General features: G+C 39.3%; 1 protein-coding gene across 2 annotated transcripts in view; it reads right to left on the bottom strand.

The window, feature by feature from the left end:
• Positions 1–21,032, bottom strand: part of LOC127659926 (ADP-ribose glycohydrolase MACROD1-like) — a 112,355-nt gene that overhangs the window by 49,317 nt on the left and 42,006 nt on the right. For both annotated transcript variants that reach the window (XM_052149920.1, XM_052149918.1), the window contains exon 4: positions 96–125. In XM_052149920.1, the coding sequence (XP_052005880.1) occupies positions 96–125 (30 nt within the window). The remainder of the gene's footprint in view (positions 1–95; positions 126–21,032) is intronic.

Here is a 21,032-nt window from a genome sequence, read left to right as displayed (position 1 = left end):
TCTTCTCTAATGTCCTTCCCCTCTTGAGCAAGACAGTAGTGTCTACATTCCTTTCATTCAACCTTTGAAAGAGAGGAAAAAAAGAATCGACTCACCTCCTCCTCCACCCAGCAGTGTCTTATTAGCTGAAACGATAGGAAAACACAACAGAGGACTTTTCAGAGACATTACAGTAAGATTGATTTAAGCAACTATACTAGTGACTGACAAAACAATACATTTATTCAGAGGATCCTAGACAAATTCAGCAAAGAATAAGAATGAAGTTATAGGCAGTAGTACTCATTAAACACACTTAACCATGGTAAAAATACTCTAAGGCATGGCCTTGAATGGCTTATTGCTTTAAAAAAAAATCTTCAATTAATTTCAGGGTAATCTAACAAAGTATAATGTTAAAAATGTAATGTTTCCTAGAAATAGTCCATTAGCCTAACTGTAGGCTGTTTGCAGCTGCCAAGCAACATCTCAACTTGGCACATTTTTATACTGTACATTGTGCAGCCACAGATGTGCATTCACAATTAAAAAATATTTTTGCCTATTTTTTATTATTTCTTTTTAATATGGCAGAGGACAAGTCTCAGTTGCCTCTGCTTCTTATCACGTGGCTCATTGTGCATGACACCGCAGAGTCTTACAACATGTGGAGGCTCATGCTACACTCCGCGATCCACGCACAACTTACCACAGGCCCCACTGAGAACATGAACCACTAATCATGACTATGAGGAGGCTCCACCATGTAACTCTACCCTAAATTGTTTGTAATGTTTGTAATGTTTTAACAAAATTGAATTAATAAAACGTATTCCGTTTTTTTCTTTTCCTTTTATTATATTATTCAATTTTGTGGAATTTTATTATGAAATTAAAATCCGTAAATCTTAAAATAATTTTTGGGAGTGTATCTGCATTTTACAATGGCTTCAAACACTGCTCATCTGATTAGAATATAGAGTCTGACTCTGAACTATCCCTTTTATAATTATATATAATAATAATTAAGATTCTCATTAAGAGAACATTCAATTAAAACACCCATTGAAATATACTCACACACATTGCTCATAAACTCATTTAAAAATGTTCCATGCTTCATCGGATAGCAGATAATCTGCATTTTCAACATGCCACACCATACAGAACTGCATTAGGACCTGCTTTTCTGCTTGCTTAGTAGACTATACAAAGTGCAGCCTTGAGCCTGGCCATCCTATGCGCTAATTGGCATTTGCATCAATACAGTAAAATGCAAGTTCTTGAAACTGTTACAGGTGAAATGAAAGCCAATTCATGCAATTTTATAAATTACACTTGTTGATACAGCACTGCTTTTTCATTATAGACAAAGTGCAAAAACTGTCTACCAGTTTAATGTCAATTAAAAGGGAAAGTTGACACTGTTTGCTGCAAAGTGTTTTGAATTTGAGTTCAACACTGAGGCCATCGCAATGAGAGTATTGTTTCATGATCACACTGTGAAGCTAAAACACAAATGAGCAATAAGATTGCTGATTATTTTTCCCATTTAAAATTCATTACACCTCTGCACATGGACATTAAACTGCATGATGAGTGATGCGCTTATGAGCCGACAAATAATTTACCAGATGGAGTTAATGTAAGCCCAGAACACACACACACCCACAGGAAAAAGCAACACACACACACGCACATTTGCAACAGATAGACTGTTAACTGTTAATAGGCTGACAAACTAAAACAGTATGGAGAGAGAGTGAGGAGTAACCATAGCAACCCCAAAGCCCAAAGGTTTGTTAATGAAACCTAGTTAATTACACAGGGAGGGGAAAGGATGAGAGATGGAGACAGACTATATGAGAGAGACAGGAGACGGAGCAGGAGAGAGATGTAATTTGCAAGTGGAGGCCCCTTTTCACTCCTGTCTGTCAACAAAAAAAATACTACAGGGAAGAGCAAAGGCATCAGACATGTCTGAGGAAGGACAGAGAGAGAGAAACAGAGAAGGCTGTAAGATGATGATACCCCAGGGAGAGAGATTTGACATCTGCTTAAACCCGTGTGTGGTGTTTTACCCAGAGGAAGGGTGACAAGTAGTACCGTGTATTTGATGATGATGATCTCACACACACATTCATGCTTTCACAGTTCTGCGAGACATATTGCCATGATCAGATTGTATTCAGGAATGTGTTCACAAAATGCAATCTTCTTATTCAGAACTGTAACAATTCCCTTCAGGCAGTATAAAATGGATCTGTGAGGAAAACAACATCAATACCAAGGTTGTGAATGTAAACAAAAAACTGTTCAGTGTTCAGTGCCGATTCGTAGATTCAATTCTACTCTAAACACGATACACAACATGATGCAATATTTTTCAACATCAAGAGTGCGCATTAGGATTAGGATCACAGAGAAGCATTAAATAAAGAAACAAAACAGAGGTATAGATGAGAATAAAGAAAGTTCAACAGAAGGTTGGGTGAGAGTAGAAAAGTAAGAGAAAAAGAGAGAGAGAGAGAGAGAGATAGTATATAAAAGATATATGCAGGGAGGTACAAGTGTAATGATGGGATCAACAGGGAGACAAAAGGGCAAAGTAGAAACAACATACTGAATACACAAAAACAAAGGTAAAAAAAACACACTACACTGCAAAAAATAATTTTCTTAATTACTATTTTTATCTTATTTTCTAGTAAAAATATCTAAATATTCTTAAAACAAGATATATTAACTTGACAAGGAAAATGGCATAAGATATTAAAGGAATATTTCAGGTTCGATACAGCATTCAAGGCAAAATATTGATTACCAAAAAAAAATTCGACTCGTCCCGGCTTTTCTTTAAAAAGTAAACAAATAAGGTTACAGTGAGGCACTTACAATGGAAGAGAATGGGGACAATACTTGGAGGACTTAAAGGCAAAAATGTGAAGCTTATAATTTTATAAAATCACTTACATTAATTTTTGTTAAAACTCATTTAATATTTGAGTTGTAAAGTTCTTAAAATCGTTTGATTTACAGTCGTTTAGAGTTTGTTGACGTTACATCGTCATTACAATGAAGTTGTAAAATTGGCTAGAACATTACAAAGACAATGTTTATTAGTGATTTTTTTTTCACTGAAATCATGTTTACACACATATTGTATATGTCTTGTGGCTATATTTTTAAAACAGTGTGTATTTTTGTTTATGGATTGTCTCCTTTCACTTCCATTGTAATTGCCTCAGTGGAACCCAGATTACATTTTTGTTGGAATCAACATTATGCCACAAATACTGTCAATTGAGCTTAACTTGTATTGAACCCGGAATATTAAACGTTATGCTTAAATCCTGCCAATGGGGTAAGACAAATAAACTTGTTTCCCCTTTAAATAGTTTGTCATGTTTTAAGCATAAATCACTCAATTTAGTTTGATTTCTCTGAAAACAAGACAAAATATCTCAAAGCCATTTTGTTTGTCAAGTAAATTGATCTTGTTTTAAGAATGTTTCGATATTTTTACTGGAAAACAAGACAAAAATACTTATTTAAAAAATTATATTTTGAAGCTAGATTTAATTCTGTCATATGGAGTTCATGTTGATACTATAGAAATTCTGCCGCAGAGTGATGACATCTCAGATCATTACCTCATCTCTAGTATGCTGCGATCAGCTAATGTTATTCAATCTAAACCACGCTATCGTTCAGGCAAAAATATTCTTTCAACCACTAAAGATAGCTTCACTAATAATCTTCCAGATATATCTCATAATCTCAGTAAGCCAAACATTCTAGAAGAACTTGATGTAATAACAGAAAATATAAATACAGAACACTCTTGATAGTTTTGCCTCCCTTTGATTAAAGAGAATTAAACAAGAAAGTCCCGCACCATAGTACAATGATCACACTCATGCTCTCAAGAAAGCAGCTCAGAAAAATGGAGTGCATATGTTTGTGGGGGGTCGTGTGTGTGTGTGTGTGTGTGTGTGTGTGTGTGTGTGTGTGTGTGTGTGTGTGTGGTTAGTACGACAGAGAGAGAACTAAGTGACAGCACCGAAGCCAGTTTTAGTGATTGTGAGAGTGAGGGCAACCATAATTTTATCACTCTGAGCTGCCGTGGACAAGCAACTTTAATCTTTTGCAGTCATAGGTCATGAAGGGCTAACAAAATGTATTGAAACATCAAAAGCCAAAACATTTATGTTAGATCCAATACCAACTAAGCTCTTAAAAGAGGTATTCCCTGCAATCTCAGAACCACTTCTTGATATTACTAACTCTTCGCTATCCCTAGGACATGTCCCAAGAATTTTTAAAATGGTAGTTATCAAACCGCTTATTAAGAAGACACAGCTTGATCCTAGAGAATTGACTGATTATAGACCGATTTAAAATATCCCATTTGTAACCCAGATTACTAGTAGTCGAAGTTAGAAAAAAAGGAGACAAAGAAATTGTTATAGTATGCATAAATATGTAAATTGCATATTTTTATAGTTTAAGAGTGTTGTTTTGAAGAGAGGATAATAAGAAAATGTACAGTATAAAGTAAAAAAAATTAGAATAGAGTTTAATTTAGAATAATGATAAGTTAGCTCCGCCCCGTATCTGCTTGCGTCATTGCAGACAGCGGGAGATTTTGAGGAAGCTCCTCTGGCGAGAGCACAGCTGATGAAGCTGCTTCTGTTGTGCAATCTAAAAAGTCCTAAAACAGACAAATAAATTAAAAAGGACATCATTAAAAGTTTGATTTCAGAGATAAGAGACAGAGATTTGGATATAGAAGTGTGGATTTAATGTTATCGAGTGAAACGATCGTGAGGTTGACAGAATAAAAAGTAAAAACATGTATTTTTATTGCAGAGAAGAATATACCGCATGAGTTTATCAATAGAAAAAACAGGAAGCGAGAGACAGAAAGAAAATATTTTCTTTTTGTCTTTATTTTCTAGTTACGTATAGTCAGACATCCTATACTTACAAAAACAGTTTAAAATAGAATGATTTCAACATGATGAAATTAGATTTCTTTCCAGTTTCGAAATTCTACTGTAATAATTTAGGAAGAATAAAACTTTAAGAGTCTGTTCAGAAGGGTGATGGTCAAATGTTTAGGAACACAAGTCTATGTATCTGAAACAGCCTGCCACAAGGGACAGTTGTGTGTGTCCCCCCGAACAGATGTGCTTAATGTCTGACACACAAGAACCCTGCAGACACCATGGCTAATGCATTCAATTGCAAACACACAAACACAAGAGTGTGTGCATCACACATTACACTCAGGCTTGCTTACTCTGCAGAAGATGACTTCATAAACATTTACATCACATATCTAAATCAGGACTACAGTGACATGTGGGTCAAAGTCAATCCTGCCCACAGTTCAGTGCACTGATAGTTTATGCTGTAAAGCATACTGCACATGGACTGTTTCACATGCACTACAAGAGGGAGTGAAGTGCATGCCATGTGTTAAAATTTTAATATGACATAACCACAAAAATGCTGTAAAAAATCACTTTAATTTGGAATTCAAAAGGGGAATCAAAGTTACAATAAATATGCAAACACGCATCAAATGACTGACAGGGTTATTATTATGATTCTTTATGTCATGATCTCGATCTGAAAACATCTTTATACACAGTGGTCGGGTCATTTTTGACTCAGGGTTACACCACATCATTTTTTAAAATGTTGTGCTCAGTCTTGAGGATCTAAAGGTGTCCGCTTTGTTTTATGGATTTTATGGTCAACATAAACAACACAATGGCTACCTACAGGTTGGTTACTTTGATATAGTGGACAAAAGCACTTTTAAATAATTAAAGTTTATTCTGCAATAGTCATGCCAAATTTTTTTTTGTTTTAGGAATTTCAGTTTTAATGAGACTTGTTTTATTTAAGCCCCAGAATAAAAATATCTATATGCCTTTAAACTCAGCAATTGAAAATATGCTCATCATAGAAGAAGTGTACTCAAGTAAATTGTTTGTGTCAATTGCATTTTTTATGTATTTGTAATGTACTAGATCTGGACAAAAATTTGCATCACTTCATCATTGACCCTTAGGACACATGGCCATAATATGCACCTTTTACCTTCTTTTATTGTATTTTCTGATGAATTTTGTGAAAATAATCCAAAAAAGGAAAGCTCGCCACTGTCACACACACAAACTTTTTTCTACGCCAATATCTGAACTAGCAAAGGAAGTTTGGGTTGTTTCTATGAAGGATGCTTAAACAGTGGTGTAGAAAAGAGGCTTTATGGTTAAAAACATGTAGACTACATTTTGTAACTGCAAACATGTCACACCTTATATTCTGTTCTCTTTTTTACAACTGTTCTCGATTGCTAACACACATATCTTGAATTTGTACTACGCTTTCTCAAAATCCTAAACACACTTCTTAATACTCACACCATTTTGGCGAGACCCTTGACTCTTGGCCCAAATGTAAACATTGCAGTCAAAACCATATTATATGTCGTAAGATACAAAACCATCAAATACAATCAACCTTCTGCATACCTCTTAGACACTGCTGGGAGGAATTGAAAAATATATTATAAAAAGGTTTTCATGAACCAATAACATGTCCTTGAATTTCAGATATGATCCACTCCATGAGTTTGACACGATGAATCATACAATCACACAACCACTTAAATTGTCCTTCTTACAGGATGTTTATTTTCCATTCAAACATTCTACAGTAGAGTATTACTATTGCTTGTTGAACAATCATGCTTTTCACTGTAGTGGTCACTGTAAGTCAACACAAATTTGCCCTGGAATGCCTGAGCCATCCCTGACAGGACTCCAGAGCCATGTCCCCACAAGCTTCATCCATGGCTTGGAGAAGGTTGTTCTGTACATAGGGATTTCTGTCATAGACCTTCCACCGCTATGATGAGAAGAACTCCTCTACCGGATTGAGGAAAGGGCAGTATGGTGGGAGGAACACATTTGTGAATCAGTTCCGGATCAGAACAGCACGATGGAAAAGTATGTTGTCCCTAACAACAACATAACAAGGCTACACTTCTCTCTGGGCATGCTGGAAAAGAGGTTCCAATAGGCCATCCAGAAAAGTCCGAAGACGTTGAGTGTTTTATGGGCCAAGAGTAGCATGGCGGTGAAGGAGTCCATTGTTGCTGATGGCTGCACAAAGTGTAACATTACCACCATGCTGGCCAGAGACATCCACAAGAGCATGTTGGCCAATAATATTGCACCCTCATCGACTTCGCTTTGTGAGGTTGAATCCTCCCTCATCCAAAAAGATGGACTCATGCAAGGTGTCATAAAATATGAATCATCAACTTCATGTCATTTTCGTGTATTGTCTGCTTCTGCTACCGTTATGCACATAGTTTCATGGTACGTATAGTACAGAAAAGTAACTTCATAGTATGGTACATGTTCCCCTTCTGTCACTCACTCGACGTTGTGACAAATTAAGTGACACAAGGAGTCTTTCTTGGGAGCCTCACGTACCTCTGAACTTGAGAAAAGGCCAATGAGAAATTGGCAGACAGAATTTGCATGTCCAGCCCCCGGACATACGGGTATAAAGGAAAGCAGGTGTGTGTTCTGTCTGTCAGATTTTTTCTTCGGAGCCGATCGGTTGTGCAACAGCAAGCTGAAGTTCATCACTGTTCCACTCACCTCTGTTGGCAAGAAGTACTGCTGTTGGTTCTCTCTCTCTGCATGCTGTGCAGTCCACGCCCCTGGGAGCTTCGACAGCGCGTTCTCTGTCTAAAAGAGTGTTTTTCCTCCTAAAAGAGATTTGATTTCTCTAAAAGAGATTGTTTTCACTCATAAAAGAGCAATACACAAGCAGCCGTTGAACGTCCCTTTCAGGACTCTTCTTTTTAAAGTTGCCCATCCGCCTCTGTGTAGTTCCTGGATGCGGTCAATATCTCTACAAGACCGACGGCCACAGATCACACTAAGGTGGCGTTTGTGGATGACTCATGTACTCACTGCGAGAACATGACCATGGCAGTGTTGCGGTCACGGCTCTCCTTCCTAAAGGTGAACTCTACTTCAGCCACCCCACCCCCCACGTCGCTCCTTCTTCCCACGGGATTGAGGACGACACAGCTGGCGATGAAGGCGACTTGGGGATGACAACGGGCTTGGTTTCGCTGGGTAAATCCCCACAAACCACCTGCCCCCCGCCATGCTCACTTGCTACCGTCCGATCTTGGGATGAGTGCGGCTCGCCTCGCGGCCAGCCAGCATTCTCACTTGAGCCCCCAGAATTGGATGAGGACATCGCCACTGCATCGGAGAGTGTCCAGGCGTCTGACGCAGAGGACTCAACTGGGCTGCTGCTTCGGGCCAACCCGCCCAGTCTGAGGCCGACGCGCAGATGGCCGACGTGCTTGCCTGGGCTGCCGTGAGCGTGGGCTTGGACTAGAACTATCCGTCCTCCCCACAGCCCTCACGGCTTGACGATTGGTACCTCGGGTGAGGGCGCAGCTCCTAGCCACACCTCGCTCCGGAGCTGGTACCAAGACCACTCCATTACCCAGTGGAGAGCTGGCAGGAAAATCCTTGTTTTCCCACATTGTTAATAAAAGAGCGATTTTCCCACTTCCTGGGTCAACCAGACGCTGCGCGCCGTTCTCATGGCACCCCGGCACCAAAAACCACAGTCCCGGCTCCCCGGACACAGTTGCTTCTCCTCCGGACCCGGCGGGCTGGCACTGACCTCCTCCTCAGTCTCTAACCTGCCCCCTGCTGGGTGCGTGGAGCAAGGTAAATGCTTTGAGTGTTTTCTCAGCACCCAAGCCTCGGGACGTCCTTTTGCTTACCGACGCGTTATTACCTGCTCCGCCCGCTGCGAAGCCCCCACCTTAGTGCTCCTTGCATGGAGCTTGGACCTTTGGCTTTCGCTGTCCAATCTGTCACGCTGGTTGACCAGGAGCATCTGAATTGGCTACGCGATTCAATTCACCAGGTTCCCGCCTCGTTTCAGCAGTATTTGCTCCACTTCGATGCGCGGTGAAAATGCCAGCACTGTCCCTCCAACCGAGATGAAGAAGGGTCTCTACAGCCCTTACTTCATCGTACCCAAAAAAGGTGGTGGGTTGCGGCCAATCTTGGACTGGCGAGTTCTCAACCGGACTTTACACAAACTCCCATCCAGAATCCTCACGTAGAAACAGATTTTAACCTGAGTTCGGCATCAGATTGGTTCGCAGCGGTAGACCTGAAGGATGCATACTTCCACGTCTCCATTCTTCCTCGAGGTCGACCCTCCCTTCGGCTCGCGTTCGACGGCCAGGCATTTCAGTACAAGGTCCTGCCCTTCGGCCTGACCCTGTCCCCTCACGTCTTCACCAAGGTCGCAGAGGCAGCCCTTGCCCCACTATGGGAAGTGGGCATTGGCATACTAAATTACCTCGACGACTGGCTCATTCTAGCTCATTCTTGAGAGTCACTATGCGCTCACAGGGACCAGGTGCTCAGGCACCCCAGCCATCTAGGGCTTCAGGTCAACTGAGAAAAGCATATGTCACAACTTGCCTGCCATCTCCTCCTTTGGAGTCAGCAGCGACTCAGGTCGCTGTGCGACACTCATATCCCGGGCAACCGCAACACAACAGCGGGCTGATTTCTTTCCGATCTGAAGACCCATAGAAATGCGCAGTTCGGTCAGTGCTCTCAGTCCTGCAAGAGAGGCTGGAGGGGAAGCTGTCCCCCTCCACCTTGAAGGTGTATGTAGCCGCTATCGCAGCCCACCACGACGCAGTGGACGGCAAGTCCTTGGGTAAGCATGACTTGATTATCAGGTTCCTTAGAGGTGCTGGAGGCTGGGGGGCCCTTTGAGCCTCTTGACTCAGTTGAACTCAAGGCCCTCTCCTTGAAGACGGCCCTCATGATAGCGCTAGCTTCCATCAAGAGGGTTGGGGACCGCTAGCTTCCATCAAGAGGGTTGGGGAACTGCAAGCGTTCTCTGTCAGCGACACTTGCCTGGAGTTCGGTCCGGCACATACTCACGTTATCCTGAGACGACCACCGGGCTATGTGCCCAAGGTTCCTATGACCCCCTTCAGGGATCAGGTCGTGAACTTGCAAGCAAGTTGCCCCGGGAGGAGGCAGACCCAGCCTTTCATTGCTGTGTCCGGTACGTGCTTTGCGTATCTATTTGGACCGCACGCAGAGCTTTAGATTTTCTGAGTAGCCATTTATACCCGTATGTCCGGGGCGGAACATGCAAATTCTGTCTGCCAATTTCTCATTGGCCTTTTCTCAAGTTCAGAGGTACGTGAGGCTCCCAAGGAAGACCCCTTGTGTCACTTAATTCAACACAATGTCTCATTCCCTCCCTCAGGGAACAGAGGTTAAAACAGTAACCATGACGTTTTCATCCCTGAAAGGCACAGGTTTGGCTATACTCTCAGCACAGCTTCCCTCATTGTCATACCGTGTACAACAACATGTTCCACTACAGTAGCATGGATCTCATTTGAGATTGATGTTCTTCTTGGTCTTCCTCTCCCTTGTCCACCTCCTCTCATTCATAACATTCCTCTGCCTCGTTCTCTGATGTTTTCATCCATGATTCTGAAACACAGGTGAGTTTACCTGTTGCTCTTTTTATACATTCCAATCTCCTGATTGATTATTGAGTAATTTTGTTTTAGATTTTCTGAGCAGCCATTTATACCCGTATGTCCGGGGCGGAACATGCAAATTCTGTCTGCCAGTTTCTCATTGGCCTTTTCTCAAGTTCAGAGGTACGTGAGGCTCCCAAGGAAGACCCCTTGTGTCACTTAATTCAACACAATGTCTCATTCCCTCCCTCAGGGAACAGAGGTTAAAACAGTAACCATGACGTTTTCATCCCTGAAAGGCACAGGTTTGGCTATACTCTCAGCACAGCTTCCCTCATTGTCATACCGTGTACAACAACATGTTCCACTACAGTAGCATGGATCTCATTTGAGATTGATGTTCTTCTTGGTCTTCCTCTCCCTTGTCCACCTCCTCTCATTCATAACATTCTTCTGCCTCGTTCTCTGATGTTTTCATCCATGATTCTGAAACACAGGTGAGTTTACCTGTTGCTCTTTTTATACATTCCAATCTCCTGATTGATTATTGAGTAATTTTGTTCGTTAGTGCTTAGACATGAACAATTGTTTGCTAAGGGTGTTTGAATTGCGCTCGTTTGAATTTACTTAGTTTTCTAAATGACAACATGGTGACAATTGTGTCTTAAACTGAGAGGTGTGTTTAGACTTTAGCAAAGAATTGTGAATGGACCAGAGAAATGAGGCAAAAAGGTTAGTGTTTATAGTCTGGGGTACATGGTCTTTCTGCTGGGAATTGGCAAAATTTACATTTACATTTATTCATTTGGCAGACGTTTTATCCAAGCGACTTACCAAAGAGGAAAACTTAAGTGAATCATCTTAAGGAGACAGTGGTAAGATAAGTGCATACTACAAAGTTTCACTAGCATCAGAATAGTATACAAAACAGATTTAAGTGCAACAAAAATGATTAATATATATAATTATTATTTTTATTTTTTTTGTAGTGACTGGTTAAGTCCTCTTGGAAAAGATGTGTTTTTAGATGTTTTTTTGAAGATAGAGAGTGAGTCAGCTTCACGGATGGAGTTGGGAAGGTCATTCCACCAACGTGGTATGATGAAACTGAAAGTCCTGGAAAGTGTTTTGGTGCCTCTTTGTTTTGGTATGACAAGGCAAAGTTCCTTAGCCGACCACAGGCTTCTGGTGGGAGTGTAGTTCTGCATAAATGATTTTAGGTATGCTGGAGCAGACCCATTGACTGTTTTGTATGCCCGGCAGCCAGTGGAGAGAAACAAAGAGTGGTGTAACATGTGCTCTCTTTGGTTCATTAAAGACCAGACGTGCTGCTGCATTCTGGATCATTTGCAGAGGTCTAATTGCACATGCAGGAAGGCCTGCAATGACAGTAGTCTAGTCTAGTTATGACAAGTGACTGAACAAGCAGTAGTGTGGCATGTACAGAGAGGAAAGGTCTTATCTTCCTGATATTGTAGAGTGTATTGTAGACTACATGATCTTGCAGTCTTTGAGATGTGGTCTGTGAAATTTAGCTTGTTATCAATGGTTATCCCTAGATTTCTGACTGTTTTGGAAGGCGATACTGTAGTTGTACCCAGCTGCACGGTAATGTTGTGTTCAACAGCAGGGTTGGCTGGAAAGACAAGGAGTTCAGTCTTGGCTGGGTTAAGTTGCAGTTCCTTTATCCAGGCCGAGATGTCTGCCTGACAGTCAGAGATTCGAGCAGTCACTGTGGTGTTGTTGGGCTGGAAAGACAAGTAGATTTGCATGTCATCAGCGTTGCAGTGGTAAGAGAAACCATGTGACTGAATGATGGGTCCCAGTGATGTTGTGTATATGGAGAAGAGAAGTGGCCCAAGCACTGATCCCTGAGGTACCCCAGTAAGTAAATGATGTGGCTTGGATACCTCAGATCTCCAGGTTACCTCGAAGGACCTACCTGAGAGATAGGAGTTAAACCAGCCAAACACAGTTCCGGTGATGCCCAGAGTTGAGATGGTGGAGAGTAGGATCTGATGGTTGACTGTGTCAAAGGCAGCAGAAAGGTCCAGCAGAATCAGAACGGATGATCTGGATTCAGCTTTCGCCTGTCTCAGCGACTCAGTGACAGACAGCAGGACAGTCTCGGTGAAGTGTTCACTTTTGAAACCTGAATGATTGTCATCCAGCAGCTTGTTCTGTGAGAGATAGGCAGAGATCTGATTGAAAACTGCCCTTTCAAGTTTTTTTTTGCCATGAATGGGATGAGAGAGACTGGTCTGTAATGTTCTATCTGTGTGGGGTTAAGTGCAGGTTTTTTCAGCAGCGGGGTTACTCGAACCTGCTTAAATAATGTGGGAAAAGTGCCTGCAAGCAGAGATGTGTTAATTATGTGTGTAAGTGCAGGTAGGATGGCCTGGAGAATGTATGACGGAATGGGGTCAAGGAAACAGGTGGTGGGGTGGTTGGAGTGAAGACGTTTAGAGACCTCAGTGTCAGTTAAAGGGAAAAAAGAGTGCAATCGAGAAAAACTGCAAAGAAAAACAAAATATATATAATATAGTATGATATATTATATAAATATAATATTAAATAAATATAATATTCTCTTGGCCATTTTTGAAAGTGCACGAAAGGACAGGAATAGGGCTGGACTGGGAAGGGAGGGGGGGTGGATGGGGTGTGCTGTCCTTTTCTGCATATCGCGGCATCATTTTGTGGTCAGCTCTACATAACACTGCAGCTCATTTTAGCTTATCATGGCCCATTTGGCCCGTTTCGCGGCCGACCCACCCGGAAAATTCACGGAATGCCAGATTACCAGTCCAGCAAGGACAAATCAAACCTGTTCGCCAGTAAGTGAGAGAGAGAATGGTACATTCCTGTAACAATTTGGTATAAAATCTTTGATAGTATTATAATGCCTATTGCTCTGTACGGATGTGAGGTTTGGGGTCCACTCTGTCTGGCAGATTACTCGAGATGGGACAAACACCCCATAGAATCCCTGCAGGCAGAATTCTATAGAAACATTCTATGAGTTCAGAGAAGAACACCTACTAATGCATGTCGGGCCGAACTAGGCAGATGCCCCCTTATTATACATATTGAAAAATGATCCCTCAAATTTTGGACACCTAAATTCAAGTTCCCCTAATACACTGCAACATGAAGCCCTTAAAACCCAAGAGCTGAAGCCTAAAGCCAGTCCCCTTTGTCAGCTCTGAAACTCACAAACCCACTAACTACTAACAAACACAAGTTTCAGACCAGCACTGCTGAACAAAACCAAATCAGAATAAACCAAATCAGAAAAGAAAGCAAAAATTCATATTTGAACCATTGGGAAAATGAAAGTAAAAAAACCAAAGCAAATTGGAATGCCCTAAACAGAACATATAATCTGGCAGAATATCTGCACACCGTAAGAGATCAAAAACAGAGACAGATCCTCACCAAATACAGACTCAGTCATCACAGTCTGGCCATAAAGGCAGACACAGACAAACATGGCTTCCAAAGGAAGAACGAGTCTGTGCTCACTGTGACACGGGTGAGGTCGAGACAGAGACACACTTTCTCCTTCACTGTGAGAAATGTACAGAGTTGAGAGAGAGATACCTCCACAAACTCTCAAACCTCGTGCCACAGTTTTCCAGTTTGGCAGAAACTGATCAGATGCTGGTGTTACTGGGGGAGGACCATCATGCATCAGTTGCAGCAAAATTCATTTTTGAGCTGCACCTCCTCAGAAACCAAAAACTTCCTTAATGTACTTCAATCACAATACTTTTATTTTCTTATGTTCATAATGTCCTGTTAAATGCATATTTTATTTTATATTGTATAGTGTATATTGTTATTATAGTTTTTATTTTATGTTATTCATTAGCTTCTATTTTTATTATTATTTGTTACAATTTTATTATAATTTTTCATGTCATTATCTGTTTTGTGTATTAATGCTTTGGCAATGTTGTATGTACACAATCATGCCAATAAAGTACTTTAAATTGAAATTGAAATTGAGAGAGAGAACTTGCGTGCTCAAGGTTGCCAGACTGCGCTACTAAAGCATCCTCCCTCAACTCGAGCCTTGTTCATACAACACCACGTCATTACAATTTAGGGTAGATGTATTTCAATTCCTCTGTCAAGCAAATATAAAGAAAGTGTGTGTGTGTGTGTGTGTGTGTGTGTGTGTGGGCAGGTTTAAGTAGTTTAGGAGGAAATTTTTTAGGTTACAAACTGGTAATTACAAGGGAAATATGCCATAATAATATTGCGCATCACTTCCCCTGCCCACAACCACAAAGGCCCTGTTTTATTATTATTATTTTTCTTGTCATTATCTGTTTTGTGTATTAATGCAATATTGTATGTAAACACAATCATGCTAATAAAGTACTTTAAATTGAAATTGAAAGTGAGAGATAAGATAGATAGAGAGAGAGAGAGAGAGAGAGAGAGAGAGAGAGAGAGAGAGAGAGAGAGAGAGAGAGAGTGTGTGTGTGTGTGAGAGAGAGAGAGAGAGAGAGAGAGAGAGAGAGAGAGAGAGAGAGAGACTGAGCGCGCGCGACGGTCACAGCGAGTCGGACTGACTGAAGACTGAAGCGGTTCAATACAGAGTCAAAACCATTACAAAAAGCGATTTATAAAAGAAGAAAACAAACATTCCTCACAGAACACAAACGGAGGAAAGATGTCGTTTCCCCACACTGAGGTATGTTGCTCTAATCTGTGAGACGGCTGAGGGACGTTTTATTTTTGGTCTGCCGCCGCCAACTCTGACTTTAACTGAAATGATGTATACTGATAATGTATTTAATGCGCATTAAAAGAACACTGAAGAGAATATTTTGACTACATGCGTAGTCTTGTAATTTGCCTTTAATTTATTTGCTCTTAAGCGCCTATTGAATCAGTCTGAGACAGCAGCCACATACAATTTAAATCCGCTGTGAATTAAGCATTTACAGTCATTTATTTTAATGAGATGTTATTAAAAGCGAGTATACTGTGTATTCTACCAAAATGAGCTTGTTCGCTTCATGCTGGCTATTTAAATAATATAATTTGGAGAAGATTTGCATTTGTTTTTATACTTTGAAACCTGGTGCAGATGGGACTGTGGTTCAGCTCTATAATGCATGTGTTTTTTGCGAGTGTATTCCACCAACTCTCTAATATTAAGAATAAAGAGGATAAATAAAGGGATACTGTTGTACAGCTGTCTAGAGCATCTACAGTAGGCATTTAAATCCTTGGATATTAAAAGTCAGTTTTATGGCACAGATTATGGACATTGTCCTAGACTGTAATGTGATTTCAACTGAGACGCACCATTCAACATGTAGATTTATAGGGGTTGTAAAGGAGAACAGGATGCTTGAGTCCTTTGATATATTTTTATTTTTTACTTACCTATCTATTTATACAATTTTTGATATGTTTGATGGCTATATCCTGTTGTTTGTAATAATGGTCTTCCTTTTAATAACTAGTCCGTCCAGTTTTGAACAAGAGACAACATCTATGAAAAGAAAACAAGAAAGAAAAAGAAAAAAAGGCGAGTTGCAGTGTTGGGTTGCAGCTTATTTATGAAAGCCAAATGCACTCCACTGTAAACCTTTAAGGAAATAATTTCTTAAGGTGTACTAAGTGTAGAGCAAGAGAGAGAGAGAGAGAGAGATTGTGTGTGTGTGTTAACATGGTGGTAACCTCTCTATAGTTTATCACGTTTCCTTATTTTTCATCTTTTTTTCCTGCCATGTTGGTGACAGCCAGGAAACAGTGGGGGTTTTGTAGAGTCGCCAGCATGACCCCATAGTCAACGGCAACACAGTGGGGCCAGTATGTAGCAAACACACTTTACAATGCATGAAACAAGTACAGCAAGGCCTGCATCATGCATGCAAATGTACGTGCACGCATACACGCCCCCTCTAAACACCAGAGTACTGCCACATGCTGCATTGTTTTCTTGAATATGCATTATATAATATATACGATCTATATACATCAATTGACCAAACTTTTAACATATGAAAAGCTCTTCATCTCAAGCATACACAAGTCAAACACAATCTGCAGTCACACACTACGTCAACTAAATGTTGAGTGAAACAGTTGGGATTAGCACAGTACTTCATACACAACAGATTACACAGACTCAGAGTACATCAACTCTAACACAGATTAACATGGTGGTCAAAATGCAGATGAGGGATGAGAGATAGAGTGTGGGAGTCAAACAGCAACACAACTCAGTAAAAGAAAATATATAAGAGATTAAATCTGGTTATGAAAAACTTTTGCAAAGAGTAAATATCCACGTTTTGTTGAAATTTGCCACTTCTTAGTTGAACATACAAATAAAACGTAAACAACTGACAAATAAATTGCTTATTAGAGTATAACAAACATATAGTCGTAGACTCTTAATTTAATAAAATTACAATGGAAATTTTGGATATAGAAATTATATTTGAGGCTCTTTGTTTTTGTTATAACATATGTATTAAGATCTGATTTAAGATCTTAATACAGCTCTAGCTGTTTTGTAATTCACAATAAGAGTGCATTTGTGTCAGTGGGGTCATTCTGCAGTGGACTGTATGATACAAATACAGCAGTACAGATTACAATACAGACAAACCAGGGCTTCATTCGGATGCTTCTGTTAGGGATCGCCACAGTGGACCATCTGTGATCCACATATTTGACTATGCGGTTTTACGCCGGATGCCCTTTCTGACGCAACCCCAAGTGGCTGTGGGACTCTCATTCACACTTACGGGGCAATTTTAGAGTCTCCAAATTACTTAACTGACTGCTGTTCGAAATTTCTTTATTAAAGCTGGCGATTTAACACATTAATTCAGTGCGATTAATTACATTCACAATAATGTATAAACATATATACAAATTAATTATGCCTGATAGGGCTGTTGTGGTGGCAGTTTTTTACCACCACCATGGTTTTATGGGACAATCACCGCTGGTGAACGGTGTTATACAGTGGTTTAGGGCCCTATGAAATCCCTTTTTTTTTTTTTTATTCTGTGTTTTCAATTAATTTTAAAGTTTAGTTATCATTGAAAAAACTGTCTAATCAAATTAATTCATAGAATTGTAATCAAATTAAAACAGGACAGTTAGCTTTCAACATTATTTTTATCAAATGAAGAGCTTCTACTGATCATCACACCACAATTCAAACCTAGAAATTGAAGTTTTGTTTTTTGTTTTGTTTTTTTTGGGTCAAATACAGTGCAGTACATTTGAGGATCAATTATTTAATGAAAGCATTGATTAAACTTTTGCTTGTTAGATACTGCTTAAATATAATGTAATAATTATTTATAAATTATTATTATCATCATTATAAATACTACAATGAATATTCAGTTTAACTATACAGAAGTAATATGGTTCTGTTGCAGTTTTTCAATTGCATGCATGTAGTTAAATGGAGATTTTATTTAGGTGGAAAACCAGACGTTTTTGATGACATACATAAATCTATATAGTCTGCATGTGCTGCACTTCACAATGAATAAAGTGTTCTGCTCTTTATCATTAATACACACATAGGACACATGTGGTGTTAATGATGCAGTTAGTGTGTAAGCAGTGGCTTCACACATTCACTTTCTGTTGAAGCTCATGCAGACCATATATTTGTTTCATAAAATCTCAGCCTTATAATCTCAGACGGTCTAACCATCACACTAGGTCATATCATGATTTTAATTAGATTAATTGTCCATTCATTCATTTATTTTATCCCCAATATGTCAAATTCTGAGACATTCCATTTTTTTCTTCATTTAATCAGATTTTTATGAATGGATTTCGTGATTCCATCCGTGTTTTCCGCATCGTGGAAATCATAGGGCTTTTGTGGTTGGGGCGGGGGAGGTGGTGGCAAATTACGCTATTTTTGTGGATCAAACTTTAAAAAGTGCTTAATTGAACATGAAAAATAAAAATGAAACCTTCTGTAAAATTTCACCAAATACCCAAAATGACATAAATACAAACCTTTTTGAATTGTTTTACCATTTATTTCTGTCATTGCACCACACAGCCTTGTCTTATATACTTCAATGGCTAAAAATATTCCAGTTGTCAGATTCTGTTAACATTGCTAAACTACACGTCTAAATATCACTAAACAGCTGGACAATTAATAAATAGTCAGATGGTCAGATACTTTAAATTTTTTTGACAGGAAAATTGCAACATTGTCCAGTTTTTGAGAGGATCTCACTTGAGTTAAGATGTTTCAAACCATACTGAATACACGTCCAGAACGTGGTATTTATCTCGTCAACCATTGATAACAAACTAAATTTCACGAACCACATCTCAAAGACCGCAAGATCATTTGGATTTACACTCTACAACATCAGGAATATAAGACCCTTCCTATCTGAAAATGCCACACAACTGCTTGTTCAGTCACTTGTCATAACTAGACTGGACTACTGTAACTCTCTCATTGCAGAACTCTCTGCATGTGCAATTAGACCTCTGCAAATGATCCAGAATGCAGCAGCACGTCTGGTCTTTAATGAACCAAAGAGAGCACATGTTACACCACTCCTTGTCTCTCTACTGGCTACCGGTTGATGCGCGTATCAAATTCAAGACCCTGATGCTGGCATACAGAACAGTCACTGGGTCTACTCCAGCACACCTAAAATCATTTCTGCAGAGCTACACGCCCACTAGAAGCCTGCTTCGGCTAAGGAACGTTGCCTTGTTTTACCAACACAAAGAGGCCCCAAAAAACTTTCCCGGACTTTCAGTTTCATCATACCACGTTGGTGGAATGACCTCCCCAACTCCATCCGTGAAGCAGACTCACTCTCTGTCTTCAAAAATGACTTAAAACACATATTTTCCAAGAGCACTTAACTAGTCACTAACAAAAAAATATAATAAAAAAAAAAAATTCACTTTTATATGTTTTGAATACTATTCTGATGCTAGTGAAACTTTGTAGTATGGCACATATCGTACCACTGTCTCCTTAAGATGATTCGCTTATGTTTTCCTCTTTTGTAAGTCGCTTTGGATAAAAGTGTCTGCCAAATGAATAAATGTAAATGTAAACTAAACTACTGAAATGTTTTTTTGAGGTGTTGTCTTATTCCCTTAACAAAGATGGCATCATGAGGATAATTAAACTATTTTAATTCAAACATTGTTGATGAAATTATGACGAAAAATAAACAACACTGCAAGACATTACAATACACTGATAAAGTTTTAGAAGAAGAAAATCCTTGTTTAATAAAACCTTGTTTATTCAAAATTATCCTGTCATAGTATTGTGAGGATTTTCCCCATCTAAAATGCATGTTATAAGATGAAAGCACTGATCCCCGGTAAACTTACACAGTTTTTTAATCATCTATTTTTAAATGTATCATTTATATATTAATCAGCTATATCAACAACTTAATATAATGTTAGTACTTACATCTGCAATTAAGCAAATGCACAACAGAGCTTGACATCTACACTCAAAAAAATATTTTAGCCTATTTTTAAGTTGTATCCATTTCAATTGAATAACAAATTTCCATCTAATTGAATTGAATAGTCTTGAAGAAAATGTAATTAATAAAACTTGCATTTTGTAAGATTTGTTCATTTTATTTTGTTAAAGATTAGGCAATTCAATTAGATGTAAATTTGTTATTCAATTGAAATGGATACATCTTGAAAATAGGCTAAAATATTTTTTTGAGTGTAGATAAAGAACATAAATGGGAGCGAGCTCTTTCTTCCATATTGTTTGTTGATGTGTTCACAAATTAACTCTCATGTGTAGTGTGTGCATCAACACAACTGAATACAAAACACTATGCGGAGTTGTAGGAGTGTGTTTGGCTTGAGTTGCATGCTAAATGCGTAGCTCACATTAATACATCATTGGCATTACAACGCGCTATGTAGCTCAAAATCAAGTAGTCTCTTAAAAACAGAAGTTAATACATCCCTAGGATGAAGAAATCACAACACAGATACTAAAGATTTAATACTTTACTAAACTCATTAAAATACATTATTTCAGGAATTTATAAAATTTTTTCGCATGGTCTTTTATGCAAGTTGATATATTTACATTACGTGCATAACCGCCGGTGGTGGGGCAGTTGTCACAGTGATGCTAGCAACCCTAATGCCTGACCAGGAGCAATGCAAGCTTGAAATGCCACATCCATGTTTTTGTCAGTATCAGTCATCAGGGGGCAGTAAGCGCAACTCCAGCTGTACAGGCAATGCACAGTTGTACATTGTTTGTGACTTAATTATGTTTATTTGGGGGCCTTTTCAGTAAATATTAATACATATTTCATTAATTGTGATTAATTAAATTAAATGATAGTCTCATTAATTTAATTCCATTAAAACTTTAAATCGATTGAAAGCGCTAGTGTACATATATCAGTGAAAGTAAACAAGG

Source organism: Xyrauchen texanus, chromosome 19, assembly GCF_025860055.1.
Source record: "Xyrauchen texanus isolate HMW12.3.18 chromosome 19, RBS_HiC_50CHRs, whole genome shotgun sequence".
Taxonomy (NCBI): domain Eukaryota; kingdom Metazoa; phylum Chordata; class Actinopteri; order Cypriniformes; family Catostomidae; genus Xyrauchen; species Xyrauchen texanus.
Note: the sequence above shows the minus strand (reverse complement) of the source record. Positions and strands in the feature narration are given on the sequence as shown.